At 35.8% G+C, this 24,122-nt stretch overlaps 2 protein-coding genes across 2 annotated transcripts; both read right to left on the bottom strand.

Annotated features, from left to right (window-relative positions):
* Positions 1–159: 159 nt before the first annotated feature.
* On the bottom strand, positions 160–6,906 carry LOC102808903 (uncharacterized). The gene is made up of 4 exons (XM_085500775.1): positions 6,678–6,906; positions 2,617–3,326; positions 1,724–2,348; positions 160–1,529 (listed from the first exon to the last, which is right to left on the bottom strand). The coding sequence occupies exons 1-3, from the start codon at positions 6,885–6,887 to the stop codon at positions 2,174–2,176; spliced, it is 1,095 nt and encodes a 364-aa protein (XP_085356901.1). The 5' UTR covers positions 6,888–6,906; the 3' UTR covers positions 160–1,529; positions 1,724–2,173.
* A 58-nt stretch (positions 6,907–6,964) lies between these two features.
* On the bottom strand, positions 6,965–19,091 carry LOC146741842 (perlucin-like protein). Its single transcript, XM_085500776.1, has 5 exons — positions 19,060–19,091; positions 18,863–18,946; positions 17,702–18,065; positions 17,079–17,152; positions 6,965–7,119 (listed from the first exon to the last, which is right to left on the bottom strand). Exons 2-5 carry the CDS (start codon positions 18,918–18,920, stop codon positions 6,980–6,982), a joined length of 636 nt encoding a protein of 211 aa, XP_085356902.1. The 5' UTR covers positions 18,921–18,946; positions 19,060–19,091; the 3' UTR covers positions 6,965–6,979.
* Between the last annotated feature and the right edge of the window lie 5,031 nt (positions 19,092–24,122).

Here is a 24,122-nt window from a genome sequence, read left to right as displayed (position 1 = left end):
ATATAGTGTATACTACAGAGGGCGCTTTCACAGTTATACTGATATTTGGATTCATAACGATTACAATGGTGGATAATACAACTCTACTTTAGTGACGAAGTGTTACACAACGTCACAGCATAGATATTGTCTGTTGTCTAAATATCAATTCACAGACACTTTGAACGACATCGCTTTTATTCATTTCATATTTATGCGGTCGTCATTTTAATGTCACAACAGCATTTTGACGCCAGAGGGCGCTACTCACATTAAATGTATGTTGTATTTCCTACGTTATTTACAAGTCGCATTCATATAATTTGGTCTCAAACGAAATAATTACTAATATTTGTAATGTCTTTCCCTATCAATGAATAGTCGACACAGTGCTTTTGGTCATGCTATTCAGCCATGTTGGATTGTATATTTTTAGTACAACGCACAATGCAATGCGCGTCCCAATGACGCCATACATAGCAAAGGCATTACAAGCGCCAAACGGCAACAATCCTAAAAGTCTCGTTTAACGTCTGGATGTTACCAATATTATGTTTTAAAATATCACAATGCTGAATTTGTTTTTCATTATTGATTATCAGTGTCGTATTTATCTCTCTTTATTATAGGTAGGGCACAGGTCAAAGAGATAAAATTAACAAATAGATCGAATATAAAAAAAACCTTGAAAAAGGGAGACATAGAAATATTTTTTTATCACCGAGGCAAATGAATATATTCAGAAATACAATTAATTAATTAAAACATATGGCTCTGGGAAAGCATTAAGTAAGACAAAATGTACCAAGTGTGAACAAAATCCATCTGTAAACAGCCGAGATCCGGTTCCGGAATGCCACAACTGCTTGATTTCGATGATTTTTCAGCACAAAAATGGCCGCCATTCGGCCATCTTCAATCAGAGCGTGAAACAAATTGATCTGTATATGTAGAATATTATGTAAGAATGAATGTAATTGGTCCAGCCAAGTCTAAGATATAGGTTCGGGCGTAGGCGCAGAGGTCAATCCATAAGTCCCCGTTTTCGGATGGCGCCTGGAGGGGGACTAAAACCGAAAACTGTAACCAATTTTAATATTGTATCAACCAGCATAGCGATTTGTTTTCGACATTTCCTGTGAGAAATGGATTTTTTGGACAATATGCCCACATCTTTCTTTTATTCTTGGTTAACACTCTCAATTTTAGCTGCCGTGAAACTATTATACCAGTAAATAAACAAGTTTTCTAAATAAGTTGACATCTTAGTTAAATTTGCATATCCGATTTGACCACGGTACAAACAAAACTGATTATGTAAATTGTCAAGAAAACAGCTATGATGTGCATATACCTGTGACTCATATCTTATACATTTAAACATATATTGTCATAATGCACTTCACACATCTTCTACATGTGTCGTTATATTCGCATTCCTATATCAGAAAAGTCCTGGATAAACATAGTTTCTTTGTTAGTGGCATTTCGCTGCAACGACACAATGGAGCTCCACCCTGAAGACCGGGATCCGATGAATAGCTTAGCACCTTAATGGAAATAAAACAAAGAGCGAAACAAAAATTCTTAAAACCTCATTGATTTAGCTGCCAGAGATTGCAAGAGTCGAGGAGATAAGTTCAATCACTTATCAATTATGGAATATACTCTTTAACATATATATTCAACGGATCACTGAATATCGAGAACTGTGCATGCATTATTATTATTTGTTCATACTCACGATAGCATATTTCTTGTTCTATTAACGATATGACGTAGTTGTCGTTTTCAAAGGCCGAGATTTCAGGCCAAGATTTCATTAGCACATTTGTCCACGTGACAATGTTGGTGAGCCTAGCTCTTGCCAGGTATTTCATAATATCCTATAAAACAACTATCTATTTTCCCACACAATATGCATGAGTATGTGTGTGTGATACAGTGATAAGGGATTCACAATTAAACATCTACTGCAAAGTATTTTATAAAATATTACTTCAATGCACCATTTTTACAACAGTTTGTACAATTATTTCCCTCAGTCGAGCAGATGTTGAGTCGATTATGCAAATATAGTCTTAATTCAGTAAAGCGAAGTAGATATGTACTGCATATGAGTATGTTTTCTTAGTATACTATACTTTGTTATTTTGTCGTATTCATTATTCAAAATACATACAAAATATCAATTTTATCTCACCTTGGCATAAGCAGGGAAAGCGACGTATACTGACTTTATTCTTCTTTTTTTTACGAGAGTCTTCAGATGTTTCGAAAATCGCTTACCAGCGTAATTGATTTGCTTGATGTTATTGTCGATACAATATTTATTATATTGCTCACTCGACTGAGTCCGCTGGACACACCTACAATTAAAGCGTACATCATTACGGATATATTGTACAGTAAATTGCGTCCAAAACAATAAATATGACAAGAGTTAATTTGAAATGCTTGAATTATAATAATTTCCTTCAAGCAATACATGGAAGAGAATCAACACATCAAATAAAAACATTAATATTATGATATTCACACAGTATTAGGTGATAGTACATTGTTAATATAGACAGTATCTCATAGTTCCGCTGTGCAGTCCCGGGGGAATTGACACTTTTTAATTAAAGTACTTACGCCTCACCGCTTGTGTTCCTCCAATGAACTGCAATAAAGCTCCCCTCATCAGGAGCACAAAGCAGTCTTATAATTTTTCTAGCAATTTCCTGAATATAAGTAGCTCGTGCTAGATATTTGTATATGTAAGACTGGTTGTATAATACGTTTCTCATGGAATCGTCTATACCTTCTATGTAGTTAGGTTCGAAAATACCTAAACATCTTTTCTCGGATGACATTGTTAAAGACCTTTGAACTTCGTGAGAACTCCTGGGAATACAGTCCACATCCGGAAGAATAGTTTTAAGACGGCTGGCGAATACTCGTCTGTGATGGGCATAGTTTTCTTTGAACTCTTTCATTGTACGATACCCAGTTACTGTTTTCGCGAAAGGATCCATTAGAATAGTCTCGACCGTGCTATTACACGCGTTGTTGTACTCCGTTATGTTGACGATGTCAACCAACTCTCGTAGTTTATCAACGTCAAATGTTTCAGTAAACGATTTAAATCCTTTCATATCTTCTGTTTGCGTTTGTCCATGTGTGCGGAAAGGTATTTCCACTATCTCTCGCCCTTCTGAGAGGGCGTATTTGACAGCACGCATAAAACTTTCGAAATGAAAATTGGGTCCCGCAGAAAACATATGTACTGGAAGTAGATAGCGTCGATGTGATCTGAGCTTATATTCTTTAATTACTTTATTAAACCGGGTTGAATTGTGTACCTACAAATTAAAAAATTATATCATTTTACAATCATACAAATCACATGATATCACATAGTACCAATCAATAAGTAGTTATAAAATAAAGACAAGTGACCCCCAAGTGCATATTTAAACCCGATCACATGAGATCATTTTGAATTTACTTTCTATTCACTGTGACCACAGTCATGAGAATTCTGTGCTTTCCCAGAACCATGTACTTGATAAGAATACGATTACTAAGAAAAATATATCATGACTATTTTGCAAGCGTTGTGACAAATGTCACGTCGTTATGAAGACTTACGATAAACACGACTACTGTATTTGTTGTGGACGTCATCGTTCTATTGATATCATTGACCATAGAGTTTCAAGCACCAGTAACATGGGCCGCGGACCAACCAGAATTTGTGTGGAACCAACACTATATCTAATTTAGACACTTATTCTTAGGTCAGTAAAGCCCCTCCAAGCATTCTTGTCGTGAATCTTTTTATTTACGATTTTTGTGTGTCTGAACACCAGGACACAGTTTTCGAATTTTTCCAAATTCTAAAAAGTGTTAAGTGTAATAATGCAGGTTAAAGATTTTGCCAAACATATGTTCTAAAACACAACGATAGGACTGACTGGACCTTTATGTGGTATGGTTATTCTGTGATTCAGATTGCTGAAATACAAAATCGTATCGGGTCAGGTGTTGATGCAGCGAAGGCCTTTATTGATATAGCGGTGATGAAATATTATAGTCTTGAATATCTGTCTTGTTTAGTAATGTATCATGCTGTAGTCGGTGGGAAGTGGGATGAACTCCTTCTAACCAACTGAGTCTGGGAGTACTCTCTAGAAACCAACTTGATACGCCATATTACCCTATACTCATTGTCCAATTTCATACGAACAAAGTAATCTGATCCAATGATTGCAGAGTGTGTGGTGTCTGATTTAGCCATTAAAAATGGTTCTGATATATTACTATCGATGGGGGATTGTATTTAATTCATGTGGCCGCTATCATAGAAATTGAATGTGCAGGTTTTCATTTTCAGGGTAATTTTTAGCAAGTTTCAGGGAACTCTTGTTGGCAAATTAGTCTTTCTCTGAAAGCGCAAAAACTATTCGCGACTTCTACAATCAGAACAAAAAATCTGAAATTTAGTAAAAAGCCATCGTCAGTATCACATGTTTGGTCTGTCATGTTTTAGCATGAAATCTGTGCACCAAAGTTAACAAGGAATCTGCTTATTTATTTGCTATACAAACCTGCAGTACTCCCTAAACTGACAGTAAAAGTGATACAATTAGAGCATCAGGGGGTGTTTAATACAAGGAAAGAAGAAAGTGCATAAGCAGTGAGAGCTAATATTTCACACCCTCAAGTCCTATTCGGTAGTGTGGCTATAAGCATTGAATATGGCGTACACCACACCGAAGACCGTCTATCTGCAGGTCAACGCCCAATATAAAAAAAGTGAAAGCCTTTTTTGACGTAGTGCTTCTAGCAAGAGACAAACTGTCCTGTATATTTAGATAGATTTTGGTTCTACCTCTATGTTTCGCTTTGACTCACTTTTCTTTGTAGTCCTTGTTTTGCATATGAATAAGTAGTTACACCAAGAGGGAATCTTGAAACTAACGTTTCACAATATTAAAATATTGATTAATTTGTAATATGCGACATCTTGCAACTATATACCTAATAACAAGTTGTCACATAACAAAAATTCTCCAGTCTCGAAATTAACACTTAAAATGTCTGACTGGGAAATGTGGTTTCATCTTATTGAAATATTGATTGAAGTATGTGACATTATCAATAAGTTTGAAAACAAATATTTAAAAAAAGTTTTATGAGATCTTGTATCTCGTCTCTCACAGGCTGCAATATCTACCAAGGTACTAGTTTAATATGCAAATTAAAATTATAATATTTTTTTATATATTTGCTAAGACATATTTTTTTATACATTATTTAAAGTAATTATAACAATAAATAATACAGAAGTAGTGTACGTTTGGATACACCGGTACTGCAGTTGCAAAGTAGAAATCATTGAAATGGATTTCATGTGATACAAACCATTATAATTAAAATCTTAAAATACACATTTGTTATGTCTGTGGCTATTTGAAATCACAGAAAATTAGTTTAGCATTACATCATCGATGTACCTGTGGTCGATTTTTCACTCGTAAAATTTTAACCGACAGTCCACGTCTGTTACCTTGATTGCACACCATGTGTTGGTTGCCTCGACAAACGAACATGATTGCGGGCCTGCCAAACACCAGTAGCGGATATAAAGCGAAACATAGCTAACTCAACGCTGTAAACTAACTAAAAATATACAGATGATTAAATCTCCCGTAGTTTATTTAACACCAATGTCTTATACATACAACATTTCACAACATATTGCTTTAGTTAGACATGTTTTGCAAAAAAATAACACAAATAAAGAGAGAGTATAATCCGGAAACAGTCTGAACAGCTTGACAGTATTAGTAACAATTCGAACAATAGGACTACATATAATCCCAACGTAAATAGTTGGCAGCTGAACAGCCTGGGCGGATTGTGAGGCATTGAATCAAACCATTATATGTATAGAACCATGATTCTACTATTCTTCTAATCGAACCAAACGTATTTATTACACTCCACCATCAATGTTACCCAGGGTAATCATGTCAGATGTTCAGTGAAAATTTTCATTGTATATATATATATATATATATATATATATATATATATATATATATATATATATATATATATATATATATATATATATATATATATATATATATATATATATATATATATATATATATATATATATATATAGATTGAAATGCAATTTGGGAACACACAGAGCTAAAGTACGCAATACATCAAATACCTTATTTCAGACACACCCTGTGTTCCTGTCAACCATGAGACATCAGTTGTGAACTCATTGAACATAATGTGGTCTTCAAAATGACTTACGCAAATCAGTCGTAGAACTTAATTATACATTGCCTTATTCTAGTATTTATCGTTTCCAAATTTTGACGGAAATTAAACACGCCATCTTGTGGATATATGGGGACAGATTTAACCCATTTAAAAAAATCAGTAGACAATATCAAAGAGAATGTTGTTGTCCATAACATGTTACATTCATGATGGCGACTGATAAATCCGATTTATATCGATCTACCAACGGGCTATAAATAATACAACATTTTAATTTTAACCATACAATCTAATAATATTCACCTTGAAAAGTGAATGTGTAATTGCAAACTTAATGGTAAACCAACTATAGTAATATGACCTCTATCCTATGAAATACGAATTCGTCGAAGATGTCAACTCACCTGATGTGGCCTGCTTGAATTACCAATGACATTCAATTCGGTCCCAGACACGCGGCCTACTTGCGTGCTTAGTTTTGCGTCACAAAATGAATCATTTCGTGGCGTGTCGAAGTTGATTGTTGGTGATAAACTGAATGACGTGTGGCGAGGATAGTCGCTAAAACGGTGACTGACATGCAATATCAATATTACTATTATTACTGAAGTCATGGCAACAAAACTAGTGAACAAATGTAATGCTCTGTTCGTATGTATACTATAGTACATAGCTTAAAAATACACATCAACGAACTTGAACGAGTTTACAAAATGCACAGAAACCGTATCAACACTACATTCCAGTTAAATATCAACTCAGTCCAACGATGTTCACATTCAGTATTGATAATAGTAGTGCGTGCGTATGGCTTTGTTCCCTTGGCTTGGTGCACGGGTTGTTCTTCTATAGAGAAAACAGGTATTTGCATGACACCGATGCTCTTGAACATAAGAAGCAGGTCCAACATTTGGAGGGTACATTCACTCATTGAAGTCAAGAAGACCATTTGATTAGTAGCTACGTGCGGATAATAAACTGGGTCTTCCTGTTTTGCACAGACACCAGCATAGTGGTCGTATAGGATAAAAATATAAGTTGCTGACGGGCAAATGCGTAACCACGTGACAACATGTGTAGCTGTACAATAACATACTCCTGCACTGCAGCAATGTAAGTAATCATCTGTAATGATAGCCTTTGTACCTGTTTTCGCAGTCTTTTTAGCTGTTGCAAAATGTGTAAGCCATCCATCTTTCAACCAGACTAGACATTTTGTTTTTAAAACATTCAACAGTTTCTAATTCTAATATATTAGTTAACCGCGTGTTATTTTTTCTTACAGTTTATTTATTATATTTATTTCTATACTTAACGCTCAACGCCACGGGGAAATCACTAAGTCGTCAAGATTTGCAGTGCCGCTAATTTGGTATGTACGTTGATTGGTAATGAAGTTATGACTATGTGGGTGAATCAGTTTCACAACATTACTCAAACAGTATTTTTAATTTTTGTTTCTATTTTATTCAACCTCAGTCTACTCCCCAGTGACAGGTGGAATTGGGATTAATATAAACGTTTGCAGATTATGGGGGTGACACTTTATAATGCACCTCTGGTTTATGGCAGTACTGTTGGCCCTGCAAAACTATTGAATTTTACTGAAACATGACACGTACTTGCGCAGAACAGGGGGGGGGGGGCACTTCACACAAAGACTGTTCTCGACTGCACGTTATATATAGACAGTATTTGCACGCGACCATGTGGTTGAAACAGCCCCACTGTTTTAGTATATTAGGTCGATCATGTTATATACAAACATTACATGTAGTATTTTTTCACGATTAGTTATAGTTATCATAACTATTAAAATTCATACGATTATTATCATGGTGATTGCAATTGTTATCACCAGATTACAACTCTCATAGAAGTCCATCGAAGGTTCTACATTCCGAGTATTAATTGAACTAGAACTGGTCTATAATTTCATTTTTTAGATGAAAACAAGCAAAAATTTTCATCTACAGACGAACTATCAAGCAAACGGGTTAGTAGTTTTCAAGAAAAGATATTATCATACACTACCGAAAATGATCAAGATTTCATTTCTATTTCATTTTCATAATGTGAGTGATGACGACAGTGAGTTATAACGAAAGTGTTTCTCGACTTTAAATGCAACATTTATCATATTGAATATGTTGGTATTGTTCCTTTAGAACCGAGCGAGAAAGATTAGATGAAACAATAACTGAACATTATTTGAATTAGTGAAACTGTCAAATAGACATGACTAAAATAACTGTAACGCAAACCCATTTTTTTCTTTTGAATAGTCCTGAGGGGTACTGTGATTGAATTGCCTATAACAATCCTCTATCTATATATTATACACCTGAAACATTGTGTAGCAAGCAAATAACACCGAATAAACGGCAAGGTAAATGAAACCCGTCCACGCGATCCGCGCCACACAGCGTGGCCAGAATGCGGCAAAGGCCTTCAGATCTGGCTGTAGTATGATGGTGAAAGTAATGGTACAGCATTATAACAGTGAATAAGTACTGAGAAATAATTGTAAACTCATAGTTGCTGTCGACATAGGAAGTAAAGTAAGCAAATAACACCGAATAAACGGCAAGGTAAATAGTAGACTTGCTAACGGCAAAAAAAAGGGTGATCGCTGCATTTTTTAGTACAAATGTCTCACTTGGCACAGATGTTCCTTGGGACAATTGAAAAATTTTCATCCAAAGAGACACTCTGTATCTATGCAAATAAGGCCTAATTTGCATAATTTATGCAAAGTAATTAGAAAATTCCCAAAATAATATTAAAAAATATATATTCATCCAAAACAAATGTCTATCTTGGTATAAACTTTCTATGGGACAAGTAGAAAAGTATTATGCAAAATAAATCAAGTATTTATGCAAATAACCACCTTACTTGAATACATTATGCTAATTAGTACATGAAAATTGTCAATTATCGAGGTTCTTGTGAATTTGTATGCACTAAGTTTTTTGGTAAAAATGTCCTACTTAGCAAGCATGTTCTTTGGATCAAAGGAAAAATATTTATTCAAAGAAACACATGTCTCTATGTAAATAACACCTAATTAGCATATTATGCATATTAGAAACTAAATATACCAAATTCACCAATAAGCAAAAAGTACCAAATTTTAAATAACAAATTTTCCAGATATGAAGTGGTTATAAAGTTTGACCAAAATAAACTATTCATAAATATTCATAAATGGTATGAATAATGAATAAATTATGCAAATTAGAACAATTCAAATTGGATAATCTCAAAATATTAAAATCAATATTGATTTTATCCAGAAATGAGTGAATAAAGGCTCTTTAATGCAAAACACTGTTTCTTCTTTCAAACTACCTTTTAATTAGCATAAATTATGAAAATTAGTTCTGATAACTAGTGGAGCCTCACAATGGAAACTCACAATGTTTCATAATTTATATTAATATTCAATCGAATTTAAGTCAAGTTTGCGAAGCTTAGATTTAGTATAGGAAAGTATGGTACAATTTATATTAATATTAATATAATTGTACCATACCTTCCCCCGTTACTAAACCTAAGCTTCGCAAACATCCTTATGTTCAGTCACAGGATATCCAACTTTTATTTAATTAAAATGCAATTCTACGTTGTATTGCATTGTAATTGAGTTTAACTCCAATTAAAACGCAACCCTATATAGGATCACTTATTAATCGAGTTCATGTCGCAACTATATTAAAAGTGAATTCAACTATATTAAAAGTGAATTCAATGTGTGGCGGTACAACTACGGTAAGACGTGTATGTGTGTGTGTATGTATGAACTCATGAGTGTCTGTTTCACAGAGTTTCTACTCTCACTAAGGACCATTTTTGGCGCATTTTCTTCTTTCTTATACTTAATTAAGTTATTTGTGCTCGTGCAGGGCTGTTCACACAACACGTACAGCTGGGTCAACTTTCTTGAGATGATTTGTATTGTAGTGTAAACTGGTACAGGGGCGGCTTTGGAAGTGGTTTCACGGTCTTTTGACCCATTTGTGAAGCATTTAAAACCATCTTCTGCTCTGTATGTACCTGATATGTTGAGAAGTGCTGCAGGGTGCTGATGCCCGTCCCATGCAAAACAGACTGAGAGGATGCAGTTGCAGATGATGGATTGTAATCAATGTTCAACCCCTCCTGTTGTGAAGACTCCTTTGATGGCTTGAAAACGTAGAACGAAACCTTCATGTTCCCAACACACAATGCCCCGCTCTGCAAGTGTATCCACAAGACTCTCCTTACCTGTTTTCATGTGCACCTTCATTGCTAGCATGATGGATAATAGAGTTTCCTGTTCACGTGGATGGCGTAGCATACTCTGTGGATTCGATGACACTTTGCCTACAGAATTATACATGATCATTTGAGCCAATGACGATACAATCTTCTCTGAAGAAGCAGGAGGTATGTCAACAGCAATACCAGGACCATCTAACAACATATGCAAAAAGGATCTCAACAAAAGCACAACAGAATCCGCTTTTGGGTTTATGTTGAAAGAACCAGAATGGCTGCCTTTTGTCCAACATATCTCTGCGAAGGATCTTCACTGCCTGTGCCAATATTCTCATGTCTGTTCTCGTGTCGTGCTCTTCATCTCCTAGAGCGCTTGCCTGAGGTCCTCATCAAATACCAAACCCGGCTACCAGATGGCTTTTGGATCGCTTTGATATCAGGTATACGACTGGTAATATCATATCATAGTCGTGTTGTATGGCATTGACTCTGAGGGTAACCAAGAGATGCAGGACGCTTATCATATAGCGCTTTCAAATGAGCCATGTTGAAAACTATGCCAGTTGTGCAATGATCTTTGATGTACTTTATGAGTTCCTGAAAAGCTCGGGCCTTCATTACTTTGGCTGTATAGGATTGACTAGAAGATTGGTCTGCTGCACTTGCCTTTCTGTGTGCATGTCAGGTGATAAACTGCATCCAAAGCAATCATGTCATCTATTGACAGTTTATCCTGGAGATGCCCATTACCAGTCATCCTTGTCGCATCATGGACTTTTTCATCAAACCAAGTGTCAATGGCTTTCTTAAGTTCTTCACATTCTTGGCTTTCTCACAGAAGAAACATTTAGTATTGAGATAATCTTCTTTCACGTTTGATGATCATGGCACATTTTCCCGGCAAGAATTCAGCCACCTCACCTTAATCGGGCTTTGACATTGTACGCTAACTTCTGCTTTTCTTTTGGCCAGATCCACTTTCTGTTGATTATACTGCGCTCCTGCAATTTTTGTGCCATACTACTTTATTTGTCATCATTAATTGGACAATTCTACTGTTAGTGTCCGCACCATCACCATTGCCAGCTAACAAATGTTTACTACTACAAAGCAAGGCAACTCAACATACGCACTGAGATCTCAATACAAAGTATACAAGTTTCAATATTTATGTAGTTGTGAATTAATTCCTCTAGAAATTATTTATCAATGTTTGAGAGTAATATCTTTGAAGACTTATTGAAATAACGATAGTTCTCTCTTTAAAGCGGAGCTTATCATATGAGTGATTGTCCGTTTCAATGTTTTACTTTTTCGTCTTCTTCTTGAAAACTACAAGCCTGAATGATTTGATACTTGGTCTATATGTACCTTGGGTAGACCTCTCTTAGATTTGTTAATTTCATGCTGATTTCTTCAATTCTCTCATTTTGGTGAATATATTTGGTAAAAAGTGATATTTTCGACTTCTTTTAAAAAAACAAGTCCGATTGCTTTTATATTACATATATACGAGGGGCGTTCAATAAGTAATGCCACTGACCCATTTCCTATAGCTGGAGAATAATGACACTTGGCACAGTTATTAGTATTTCTCTACATAGGAACCACCCAGAGTTATGCATTTCTCTCATCGTTTGATGCAGCTCTGGACACCGTATTTGTAGAACACCCCAGGTTGGTCTTCCAACCACGTCGTAACTTCAAAAATCAAGGCTGGGAAACGTTTTCCTTTCAAAAACAACTTCATGGCTGGGAAGAGATGAAAGTTCAGAGGGTGCAAGGTGAGGAGAGTAAGGGGGTGGAGGAGGAGTTCATAGCCACACACCCATGCTTCTGATCTGGCGACATGCGAGTTGTGGACTGGAGCGTTGTCCTGCAGGAGGAGGATACCTTTGCTGATCTTGCCCTACCTCTCGATTTTGATAGCTTCTCTTAATTTAATCAATGGTGGTACAGGAAATCTGTCATCGCTACTTCGTGCTGGTCTCAGAAGATTGTGAGCATGGCCTTGCCATGTAGGTGGTAAGTCCAATTGCTTCCACTGCATTGACTGTGCGTTGGTCTCTGTATCATAGTGATGGACCAAAGTTTCATCCTGTGTAATCAGTCTTTTGAAAAACTTTGACTCATCTTCTTGGCACATCTCCAAATTCATCCTCGAGCACTCGACGCGTTCTTGCTTCTGGAAATCCATCTAGCAGACACCTTATGCATATGCAAATGGTCATAAATGATAGTTTCCACAGACCCTGTACTAATATTGACCTCTTGGGCTATTTGGCGAACAGTAATGTGTCGATCTTCCAAATGGCCGCCTCAACTTATAACGGACAGATGCCTCAATGGCAGAAGAGGGACAACCAGGTCTGGGATCTGTTTCCACGGACTTCTGGTTATGTTTAAGGTAGCGGAATAGTTTTTTGGGCACTTTTCACATTTTTTTTTGAAAATCACAAGCATAGCTCCATAAGGCATGCCACATACATTAGTGTATTTATTTTATTGAAAAAATAATATCTTGTACAAGTAAACTGGTTTTTTCCTTGTGGGCAAACAAATACCCAAGTTTTTTGTTTATCCAGTGTACACCCCATGAGTGCTTCTCATTAATATTCATGGTTAACAAACATAACTGAACTGGGGCTAAGCTATTTACAAACAACTGATAAGATATCTGTTTGTAGTTTACACACAGCTGATAAGATGTGTGCACTGCTTCGTTTCAAGAGGAGGAAGCTGTACAGCAAAAACAAAAACAAAAAACACTTTCGAAACACAACAAATTTTGTATAAACAAAATAGTACATGAGTGTATCACATGTTACCGGATTTTGCCATAAATTCGCCCGGGCCGTTTAACGGCAGTTTGGTATTTTTTAAGATTTTTTTAAAAATATTTTGGGAAGACAAATTTATGTTCTAAATGTTATTTTAATAAATCTGTTGTCAAAATAAAAGTACAATGTCACAGTTGGAGATTTTTTATTTTTTTTTATTTCTGTTTGATACATTATATGCTTTTTAGGATCAGATCAGGGGGCCTTGACCCTTACCGAGTTCCGTGTTGATTGACATTCAACGAGATCCGAATTTTTAATTTGATGGCTGGTTTGAATATATCCACTTTTACAGTGACCAATATAAGCGTTTGGAAATAGCATAATTATATTGCGTGAGTGAAAGAAGCCAGTGAAACAGCGTGTTCTATTTATTTCTAACGCGCGTGGTCGGCGTCTTTGATTGCGATTGTTTTGTATTTTTGTCTTCGAAATGTATCACTCGCTGCGTTGTTTTTGGGGTCACGTCTCCCAACTGAAAGTCCAAGCTGACTTTGTTTTGGCTGTAAAACTAAAAGCCCCCAACGTCGGATTCGTCAGCGTCATTCACAAATACTTGAAGGGCATCTGTGATATCTTCACCTTCAAACTGTCTTCGTCTAAAAAGTCAAATTCGCCATCTTCTTCTCCACAGTTAGCTTCCCCAGCTAACACCTCTTGAAGTTTGCTGTTCAGTAATTTACTTTCATTGACTCCACCGTCATTCACAGCAGTTTTCGTTTCCTCAACGGCGGTACTCACAATGGTAAAGGATGTTTCCCAAGATAGTACGACGTATTCAATGCGTAAGTGTGAATTATAGACAGACCAGAAAAGTCCGGTTAAAGCAACAAAAAGACGACAAAAAGACACTTTGAAGCCCCGTCATAGCCGTAACAAGAAACCACGTGGGGTTGTTTAGTGTCTGTCAATATTTTAGAACACTGCATTTTCATTGGTCGAATTACGTTGAAAGAGTCGTCAATCACTGATCACTGTTATCATCATGAGAAAAAAGAGTTATCTGCAATACACTTGCTGTTGGGGAGCCACACTACGGTAGCTTCCTTTGCCGAGATCGCCAGAATCTTCACGATAAAGTGGCAAGTTTAAAACTTGATGCAGCACAATTATTTTCGAACATAATGGACTTGAATTTAGCTGATGGTGGTTGTTACTATCTTAAAATAAAATCAAACCAAAGTCCGACGTACCTGCAAAAAGAGTGCATGTAAATGTGCTGTAAGACGAACACTTTGGTAAGGAGGGGCAGAGTTTCCTTCGAATTTGTCTGAAAATCGCTTTAGGCTTATTCAGGTAAAATGAAAACTAAACTTGCACGAACACTACAAAAGGTCCCTCCCGAAAATAACAAGTCCAACAAAAACGGTCTCGTCGGATGATGATTTACAATATTTTCGTGTTGAAAATTTACTCTGCATTTCTTCCAATTCCACACATGAAAAAACTTACCCCACAGCCGTCATTCCATTTTCTTATTCTACCGTAATCTGCGCAAGTTTGCTCGCGGGAGTCTGATAATTATTGTCGGAAAGTGTTCTTGTGTCTCTAAAAGACTTTGAAACTTGTGTAATACTCAAGAAAATAAGTTTGCAAATAAAACGGCCTAAACATAAATACGCTATGTTGACAAACACTTCAACAGCCCAGTGTAGTATTTGTGTTGTTTGCTACCTGCAAACAGAACCGCCCACTTTGCATAATCCCAGCTGTAATGAATGACGTCACCGTTCGTTATCAGCACAGACCGTGTCAAAACTCCATAGCGTGAAAGAAAACGGTAAAAATACAGTTTTTTCACAGACATAAATGTCGAATCATGATTTTTTCTGAAAACAACCTTCAAGGTAATTTATTTACTGCCAACCTATATAATTGTTGCTGCTAAAACGGGAGTTAACCTTGATTAAAGTTTAAAATCATAAAAGTGCCGATTTCTCGGTGTTCGATTTCTGGCAATTGCCGTTGACCTAATTTTAAATGGCGTTTCAGTGAGTAGCGCTACGATGTCGCCGTTTGGCTTTCCGTACTCTCGAATATGTTGGCTTCGTATCCGTATTTACATTTTTGCGAAATTCTATCGCGTATCTTCACAAACCTCGCGCAAACCACCGGTATACACTAACTTCAACACCAAAAAACGTGCTTGAAATTTTCCATTTTCGGAGAGGAAAAAAAAAGTTAATTTAAAAAATAGAAATACGGATTTAAACTTCATGACCTTTGCTTCAAAACAGTGTAAAGTTTTTGGCCGCATGCATGACCGTAGAGCTGACATTTAAAAATGTATTCACGTTAGTTGATTATCAGCCGCGCCGATTTTCAGAATCACGTGACGCTAAAACAAACACAGTGTTCACAAAATATTAATAATAGAAAAGTACAAGTCAAGGGCTTTCCAAACATATATAGATTGTATAGGTTCTTGTAAAATTTACTCCGATTATAGATGTTTACATTTTCCATGCCAAAAAACTATCTCGCTACCTTAAATTCACAATGCCAGCGTTTTACAAGGTCATGTGATGGGGCATCACCACCATAAGTTTCTTTCATTTCATCAATAGTCTCCTTTGGAGTGCGTGCTTTCAGATACAAAAAACGGATCACTGGCCCCATTTCACACCTGACTCAGTTCAAACACCTGTATATCAGAAACTACATTTTTTTTAGCAACATAACCCATAGAGATGTAAATCATTACAGATGCTAAATTTCATCTAGATCAGACAACTGGAAGTGAGTCAGAGGCATTACTTATTGAACGCCCCTTGTATCTCAGTCGACATGCTGCTTGTTTATTCCCACGTTCACATAGCAATGTACATTATATGCAATTTGGGGGTTATTTAAACAAATACTGAGTAAAATTTAGTTCAGATTCCCTCTACTGCCTAATTGGACATCATTCAAAGTAAGACCATTTTTTTTGTGTCTGTTTTTTTTACCATTGGTGAATTTTGTATTTTGAGGTTCTAATATGCATAATATGCTAATTAGGTGTTATTTACATAGAGACAGTGTGTCTCTTAGGTTGAATCTTCTCCTTGTGATCCAAAGACCACGTGTGCCGAATAGCAAGTTTGTACCGAGAAATGCAGTGCATAAAAACCTCGAAAGTTAATAATTTTCATGCACTAATTAGCATAATTTATGCAAATTAGCTGGTTATTTGCATAAATACAAGATTTATTTTGCATGATATTTTTCTGCTTGGTCCATAGATATTTTATATCAAGCTAGACATTTGTTTGACATGAATAAATATATTTTAATAATATTTAGAAAATGTTCTTAATAATTTGCATAAATTATGCAAATTAGGCCTTATTTGCATAGATGCAGAGTGTCTCTTTGGATGAAAAATTTTCAATTGCCCCAAGGGACATGTGTGCCAACTAGGACATTTGTACTAAAAAATGCAGCGTTTACCCCCTTAGCAAGTCTACTAAAATACTACGTATAATTATAGTAAACACGTACTGCGTGCGTGACTCGAACCGGCGCTCGCGTATTCTATTGTGGGTGTCATCGGCGGATCGCGTGGACGGGTTTCATGTTCTCTGCACGTAATAAGCTCGGTTATTAAGCATCCTTTTTTTGGGATGCCCGGTGGCCGAGGGGAAGACGTGTAGTGGCATGAAGCTAGGCGATTACGTGTTGAAAGTAGAAATAGTAAATAATATGTAGTGTTATCCTTACCCGCTGTCTCGCAAATAAACCCTTTCTCTCTGTAGTCACAGTAGTCGTCATCCCACTGAAAATTAGCCCTTTTTCTGAGAAGACACCAATCACAATAGCGCATTATAATATAAAAAACTTATTATATCATTCATATTGTTGTTTTAAGGATGTAGTAGAGTTTTTCAGAAAGTAAAATCCACACTAAATATTTTCAAAGAAGAATTGTTTTAAATCACATCGAACTATATATTTTATGAAAGCACATAATTCACTCTAATTACAAGTTGATGTTACTTTAGATATAACCTTCATGTGGTTATGTGAATGTAAAATACATCCTTCATTGAAGATTAAAATGAGTATTGCGAAGAAATTGAAAGGGAAGGCACAATATTTTCTTGAAAAATGTAGTATAATACACGAGAAACTTAACAATCACACCGATTTTAAATATCTATGTTCGCATATATTACATCTACAGTCCCTGAAAAAAATGAAAAATCCTGATGAGTGCCTGCTGAGATGTACTCATTCAATTGGTCATTTAGATGTCAAATTTTAAACAAAGGTATTAACTCATTGCATGACAGTACATGAAAACAGTAAACCACTGCATGAAAATAGATTTATATTGCGCTCACCTCAATTGTACACAATCCTGTCCTTCTGTCCTTTTTTTGGTATTGTTATTTGGTTCCTTTCTCGCCCAGTTCATGTAATCTTGACATAAGATTTTACCACCGGCCCACTCGTATCCGCCTTCGGCTCGAATGTCATTGTAACCGATCCAAAATCCAGTTTGAATGACATCGCCGGCACCAGAAGAAATTATGTGATTACGTATGAGATCGTCTGTTTCCTTGTTTGGAATTCTAGCCAGGATTCCCCCAAGCTTGTCTTCACAGAACGTCTGAGCCTCGAGCCAAAACATTTCATCCGTGAACAAGTGATATTGTACGGTATTGCCAGGTACACGGTTACATACAGTGTCATACTGTGAAGCGTCTGAAAAGTAATATGAAGTGTTAATTAAAGTGATATTCACTAGAGTTAAAGTACTGCGTCAAATACAATTTGTATGATTACTATTCCATGACAGTAGACTGAACCACAAGATACAGAATAATACGGGCACTCTTCATGTGATATCTTTTTTTTTGATATTGAGACCACGATGCACAAATTAAATAGAATATTCAGGGAGCTCGCTCGTCAGGTGAATTGGTCACGTAATTATTTGAGTCAAGCCCCACAAATTAATATCTATGTTATATTCAATAAAAACGAATGAGGCTTCTGGTTTTAATATGGTACCCTTCCAGCGAAGTCGTTCAAATCCTGACAAACAGATCTCTCAAACATTGAAAGGGGGGCCCAGATAGAAAGGCCTCTCAAATCCTGACAGAAACCCCGATCTCTGACAGATACCTCTCAATGTGTGAATAAATTTAAACGAAGCTGCATAAATTATAATATGGCACTGTTAATACCCAACTGAAGTGAAATAAGCGCATACATTCCAATTTTGAATCTGTGCTTGAATTGAATCTAGTTACAACAGTGAATAGAAACATAATTTGACAAAACGCGGTCTCGTGTATGAACATTAGTAGTCTAACTTTGGTAGCACGACTCCCGCCAAATCCATAAAAAGCATTTCCCGCTCAACAAATTGTATGCATCAATTGTATGTATAACTCAATTGAAAGAATGTTTGTCCCTTTCATTACGAAATACTGCAATTTATCATGCCCACGTGTTCATACATATACGTAAGTACACTCCCGGGATTCACTACATACTTTGCGCCAAAATGGACGACACCGATGAAAGAAGGATTACTGACACCAGACAATTCATTCTGATATTACCAATGTCATTTGAATCTGTAAGCAAAAATAGACAATAAATCACATAAACGACTAAGATGAAATGTTTCTATTAAGAGCAATACATTACTTGAAATATTATGTTTCGACGACATAGATGTCATACTTACTATATAAGCTATTCGACCTGTAATTCGACAAAAGTGACGATGTTTGAGAATGGATGAATCGAATTTATAGAGCGACAAACGTAATAAAACATCTGTCCCGTACATCCATCAAACATTGCAAGTACATATTTGGACAAGATAAACAGGAAGTAACTTGATACCTATTAATGCATCTACACAATTGAAAACAATTTTTGAGTGGTACAAATTTTGAAATTAATATAATTTAAAATCATCAATTTTATGACGATACCTGTTTTTTATGTGTAGGTATACAGTTTCACTGGTGTAATTTGAAAACGGCTATTGATGAAAATAGCAAGCCAACTTGTTGAATCAGTAATTCTTTAAATAATAGTGGATAGATAGAACACGCGATTTGTATATTTAGAAAAAAATGCAATATTTTCTGAATAATAGTGAAAATGGAAACAAAAAATAATTAGCTAAACATTTATTTCCCCTGAAGGTCTTTTACAAATTAAGATATGATTAACCAATTAACCATTAACAATACCCGTTGAAACAGTCAATAGATGTTCATTGTTTAACAATCAGAACTTTCAAGTGTAACAGTTCTCAGTCCGAAATATATGTAATCCACCAGACGGACGTTTACTTCTATTGCTCTATTGAATAGTCCCAGAGGCACATGCGCAGATGTGGTTGTATTTCTCGTACCAGCATCAACCCGCCAACTTCAACCACTGCCACTAAAAGGTTCAGTTTGTACATGACATGATAATTTGTGTAAAAATAACCGGGGCCATATTGTTTAAAATTTACCTTATTGTCGAATTCAAAAGCTCATTTGAATAAACATTTGATGATGCTGGTCTGCTCCTTTCATTTCGTTTCTATCTACCGTGTAATCCGTTTCTGGTAATCTTAAACAAGGCAGATCAAACACCATCATTTGTGACTTAGGCTATGTTTTTGTAAGAGCTCTTCTACTACAACAGTAATTATGTGTGTACATACAATATAATACCGTTACATTTATAAGAGTAAAGTGTGTGGAGGAATATGTGTATATGTGGTTGGTGGGCAGCGTGTCTTGTGTGCATAACTCAAACGATGCAGTTTTGACGTGACGTGACGACATTTTTGACTTAGTATACTGTAAAATATTTTAGCTGAAATAAATTTTATCTTTTTGTATTTATTTTCACTGATTTTAGACGAGTTGGGAAATGCCAAGCGAAAATAAAGTTCTTTACAATAGCATGCTGCTTATGTCCTGTCAGTCCCGTAAACTTTACATATGTGTGCACTAAGCACTGGTAAAAATGGTGTTTGCTTTTTGATATGATGACGGAAATTACAATTACCAAACACATCAATCACACTACACACCCGATCTTTAATGGCATGTGTATGTATGTCTAACAATTGTGGGGGATCAGTTACATTTTATCAAATTGTTATCGATTTGTCCTGGTGCTATTTATAATAGTTGTAGATGTTTTTAACAATCAAGTGCCTTTCTGAAATTATTTTGTGTTGCAACCGTGAGAACCATTCACAAACACACAACTAAACTAGTGACACACAATGACTCGTAAGCAAATCCATTCTCGTTCGTAGCTTGTCGATTTATACTCACTAACATATTCCTTGAAAATCAGACATTAACACAAATTAAAGAAGAAACCTATATACGTTCTACCTATGCATTTTATCTTTCTCCAGCATGGTCTCAATTTCGCAAGCTGATAAAACTCGTGGTCACATTTGTGGGGCTGTCATTGTTAGTTCGAATGCCATGCAACAGATTAGATTACTGATTCGCTTCTTGCTACGAAAGCGTATGCAATTCATTAAATCCAGTCAAAATGGTGCTCTACAACTAAACCTAGCTTAAAACAATCAATGCAAATTATGTTTGATTTGACACCCGAACATTGTTTCATTTCGACCATTATGTTGCTAACGTCGTTAATCGTAGTGTGACATGTATAATTCATAGAAGTAACGTTGGATCGTAGAGAAATGGGAACATATATGTCGGGTGGTGGGTAGGGTCGGAGGATCATCGCTTAGAATACGCAAATTTGACTCATATTCAATTAGCATTCTACTTATATCCAGTCAATTCCGGAAACCTTTTCATATATTGTTCACAAGTGGTACAAATAGTGTGTTGTTTTCTTTTTGATATAAACATAACCACCTCAATCACAATATACAATCGATTTTTAATGACATATCTATGTTACATTTTATTAAATTGTTATCAATTTATTTTCATACTGTGCGTTCACGCAATCAAGTGGCTTCCTGGAGTGTTGTTTTGTTGTAGGTGTGGGAACTATTATTAAATTAAACAACAAATCACACACACGCAGCAAGATCCGTGTCACGTGGTGGTACGTATTCACATTTATCATAACTCGTACCTGGTTGATTTATTCTCATTCTCAAATTATAAAAAGAAAAAACGTGCACGTTCATCGTCAAATAAGGAAGTGACTGTCTCAAGTGATGGCGCTCTTCATTTCAAATTTCCCGAAATTTTCCATGCAATGTTTAATGAATTATTGTTGGTTTGGAGCGTTGTGGGAACATGCCCATCAGTATTCACTGACAACATTCGTATTTTGGGACTAGCAGTGCCTGTGGAGGATGATGAAATAACGACCGTTGTTTTTATATTTTGTATTCATTTGTGGAGAGTAATTTCTACAGTTACCTTCATATTCTAAGTGTAATTTCTACATATAACGGTGGCATATTTTGTAAACTAGTATTGTGTTCACATAATTTGTAAACCAGTAATTCAGACCTTGGCAAGGACTAGGCGACTTTAATCAAGGTGCAACATCTGGATTGGCAAATATTGAAAAGAAAAATGGCAAAAGAAAGCGTAGGGGTACTCACAACACCAAACGCAGCATGTATACCTTATAACTACTGAGCTATTATATTTACGAGGAAAAAATGATATTAAAATGTCATAGTCAAGTGATATGCATTGAATTGTTCATGAGCAAATGACAAATTCTAAAATACATTCTCATCAGATCTTCGTGACAAGATCATTTATTTTCTATTTTACTTCAGCATAACTGTTTTAACTGTTATATGGCAGTGTTTAGATCGTTTGTGCAGATAATTGATTTTTTTTGCATGACATCATACCATGACATGACATACCATGACAATTCTAACCATTCTTAAAAGTGCCTTTCAAGATGGAATGCTAAGAATTGCATGGTAGAACAGCATATGAGAGTCAATGTATTCTTTTCTATGTAAATTTAGAATTATAGGATGGTCACGTGATCTCATTACTATGCATACAAATTATTAAAAGCAACCTATTTTTAGATACAGATACACTACCAGATGAATATGATCAACATTCGTCACAGGAGTGCGATGGACGTGTTTCCAACAACGCTAACGTCCATAGCAACCAGCGATAAAATAACTGACTAACGTAGTTAAAACATTAACATTAATTTCCACTCACTTCAAAGTGATCATAAGTTCCTATCCAATACACTTTATACATTTTTTTCATTATATTGTATTTTATTTGTAACGGTTTGTGTTTTACGTATTTTTAATTTGACGCCCTCCACGTAGTTATACACTATAAGCTGACATGTGCAAATGTTTAAAACACCGATCCAGAAATTTGGACTAAATATCTGACATTCGTTTTGAACGCCACCGCAACACGGCGTATAACTGCGACGATATAAATTACTAATTATTTACAGCTTCATCGGAACCTTCATAAACATACTTCATTAGCATGTACCTACTTACCTCATGCCACGGCCATAGTTAGTCGATAAAAAAACATTAATTTCATACTATTCAAAATCATCGCCTCCACGTTGAAAATCATTATTTTCACGGATGTATGCTTATTACAGTGTTGATTGACAACAATTAGACTTAGTAAAATTTAAATGTATACGTAGTGGCTGAATTTAGGGTAGTTTCCGAGGGTGTAAACTGAGAACATTTTGATAGTCAAAAGAATCGATCCATAGCCTGTGGGAACCACTTCAAAAAAACTGACGCTCATTAACTGTGCCATTGAATTGCCATTGAGACCTTGTCAGCACCATATTGGAACTGGAATATGTGTTTTCTTCACTCAATTCATCAAAGACATATTTCGCTGCACGCACTTGAAGCGCAATATTCATGACCCCCCGATGTCGGCCCAGCAAAGAAACGGGACACTGAATAAATGTTCGATGTGCCGCTAAATTGGTGGACTAATTCAACCACTTGTACAATATGTTTGTATGAGTTTGTATGTTATTAAGTTGTGTTGTCTAAACCACGTACATCCAGTAATATAGTTTAGTCTATTCTACATGTAGTGAAATATGCTGACCCGTACATAGTCAAAGATAATTTGACTTCCAAGCAACTACTTTTGGAGAATATTTAGAAAAAGAGAATAACAAATTCGGTTTAATCGTTGTTTCACAATCAGCTTATCATCTAACGAATCTAGAGGGCACATTGGCCCAATTGTACAATGATAATCTGGTCAAAGGTGGCATGTTTTTCATCTGGATGATTTCAGGTGCGTATCATGTTATCGTCATTAAATAAACCACTCTCGGTTACTTGATCCATGGTTTTGGCTATGGATTTATTGCAGACTATGTACATTTGCTGCGTTTTATTTTTTAACTTGTCATACATAGCGTGATTGACACTATAAACTATGAATTATAAACAGGTTCAATTGAACGTGCAAGGGAAAAAACACAACATTGATATAATACTGCGATTGTCAGAAACTGCATCTTGAATTACATATACAAATAGTAATGCGTGTATTGAAAACTATTCCTGTATATGTAGTGTTTGGATTTTCAAAGTATTTGTTCACACCTGAACATTGATCAGAACATGTATTGGAAAATGTACAATGTTCTGACTAATCAGTTGTTACATCTGTATCCAAGTTCCATTTCCTTGGTTCAGAGACCGTCAAAGGTATGCCGCAGCGTCGAATTTCTGATATTTCTCCAAACCAGAAATCAAAAAGGAGTTGATGGGGGTATTTCAAAATGTTATGTAAAATG

The sequence above is a fragment of the Saccoglossus kowalevskii genome, chromosome 6 (assembly GCF_978046115.1).
Source record: "Saccoglossus kowalevskii chromosome 6, keSacKowa6.1, whole genome shotgun sequence".
Lineage (NCBI taxonomy): Eukaryota > Metazoa > Hemichordata > Enteropneusta > Harrimaniidae > Saccoglossus > Saccoglossus kowalevskii.
Note: the sequence above shows the minus strand (reverse complement) of the source record. Positions and strands in the feature narration are given on the sequence as shown.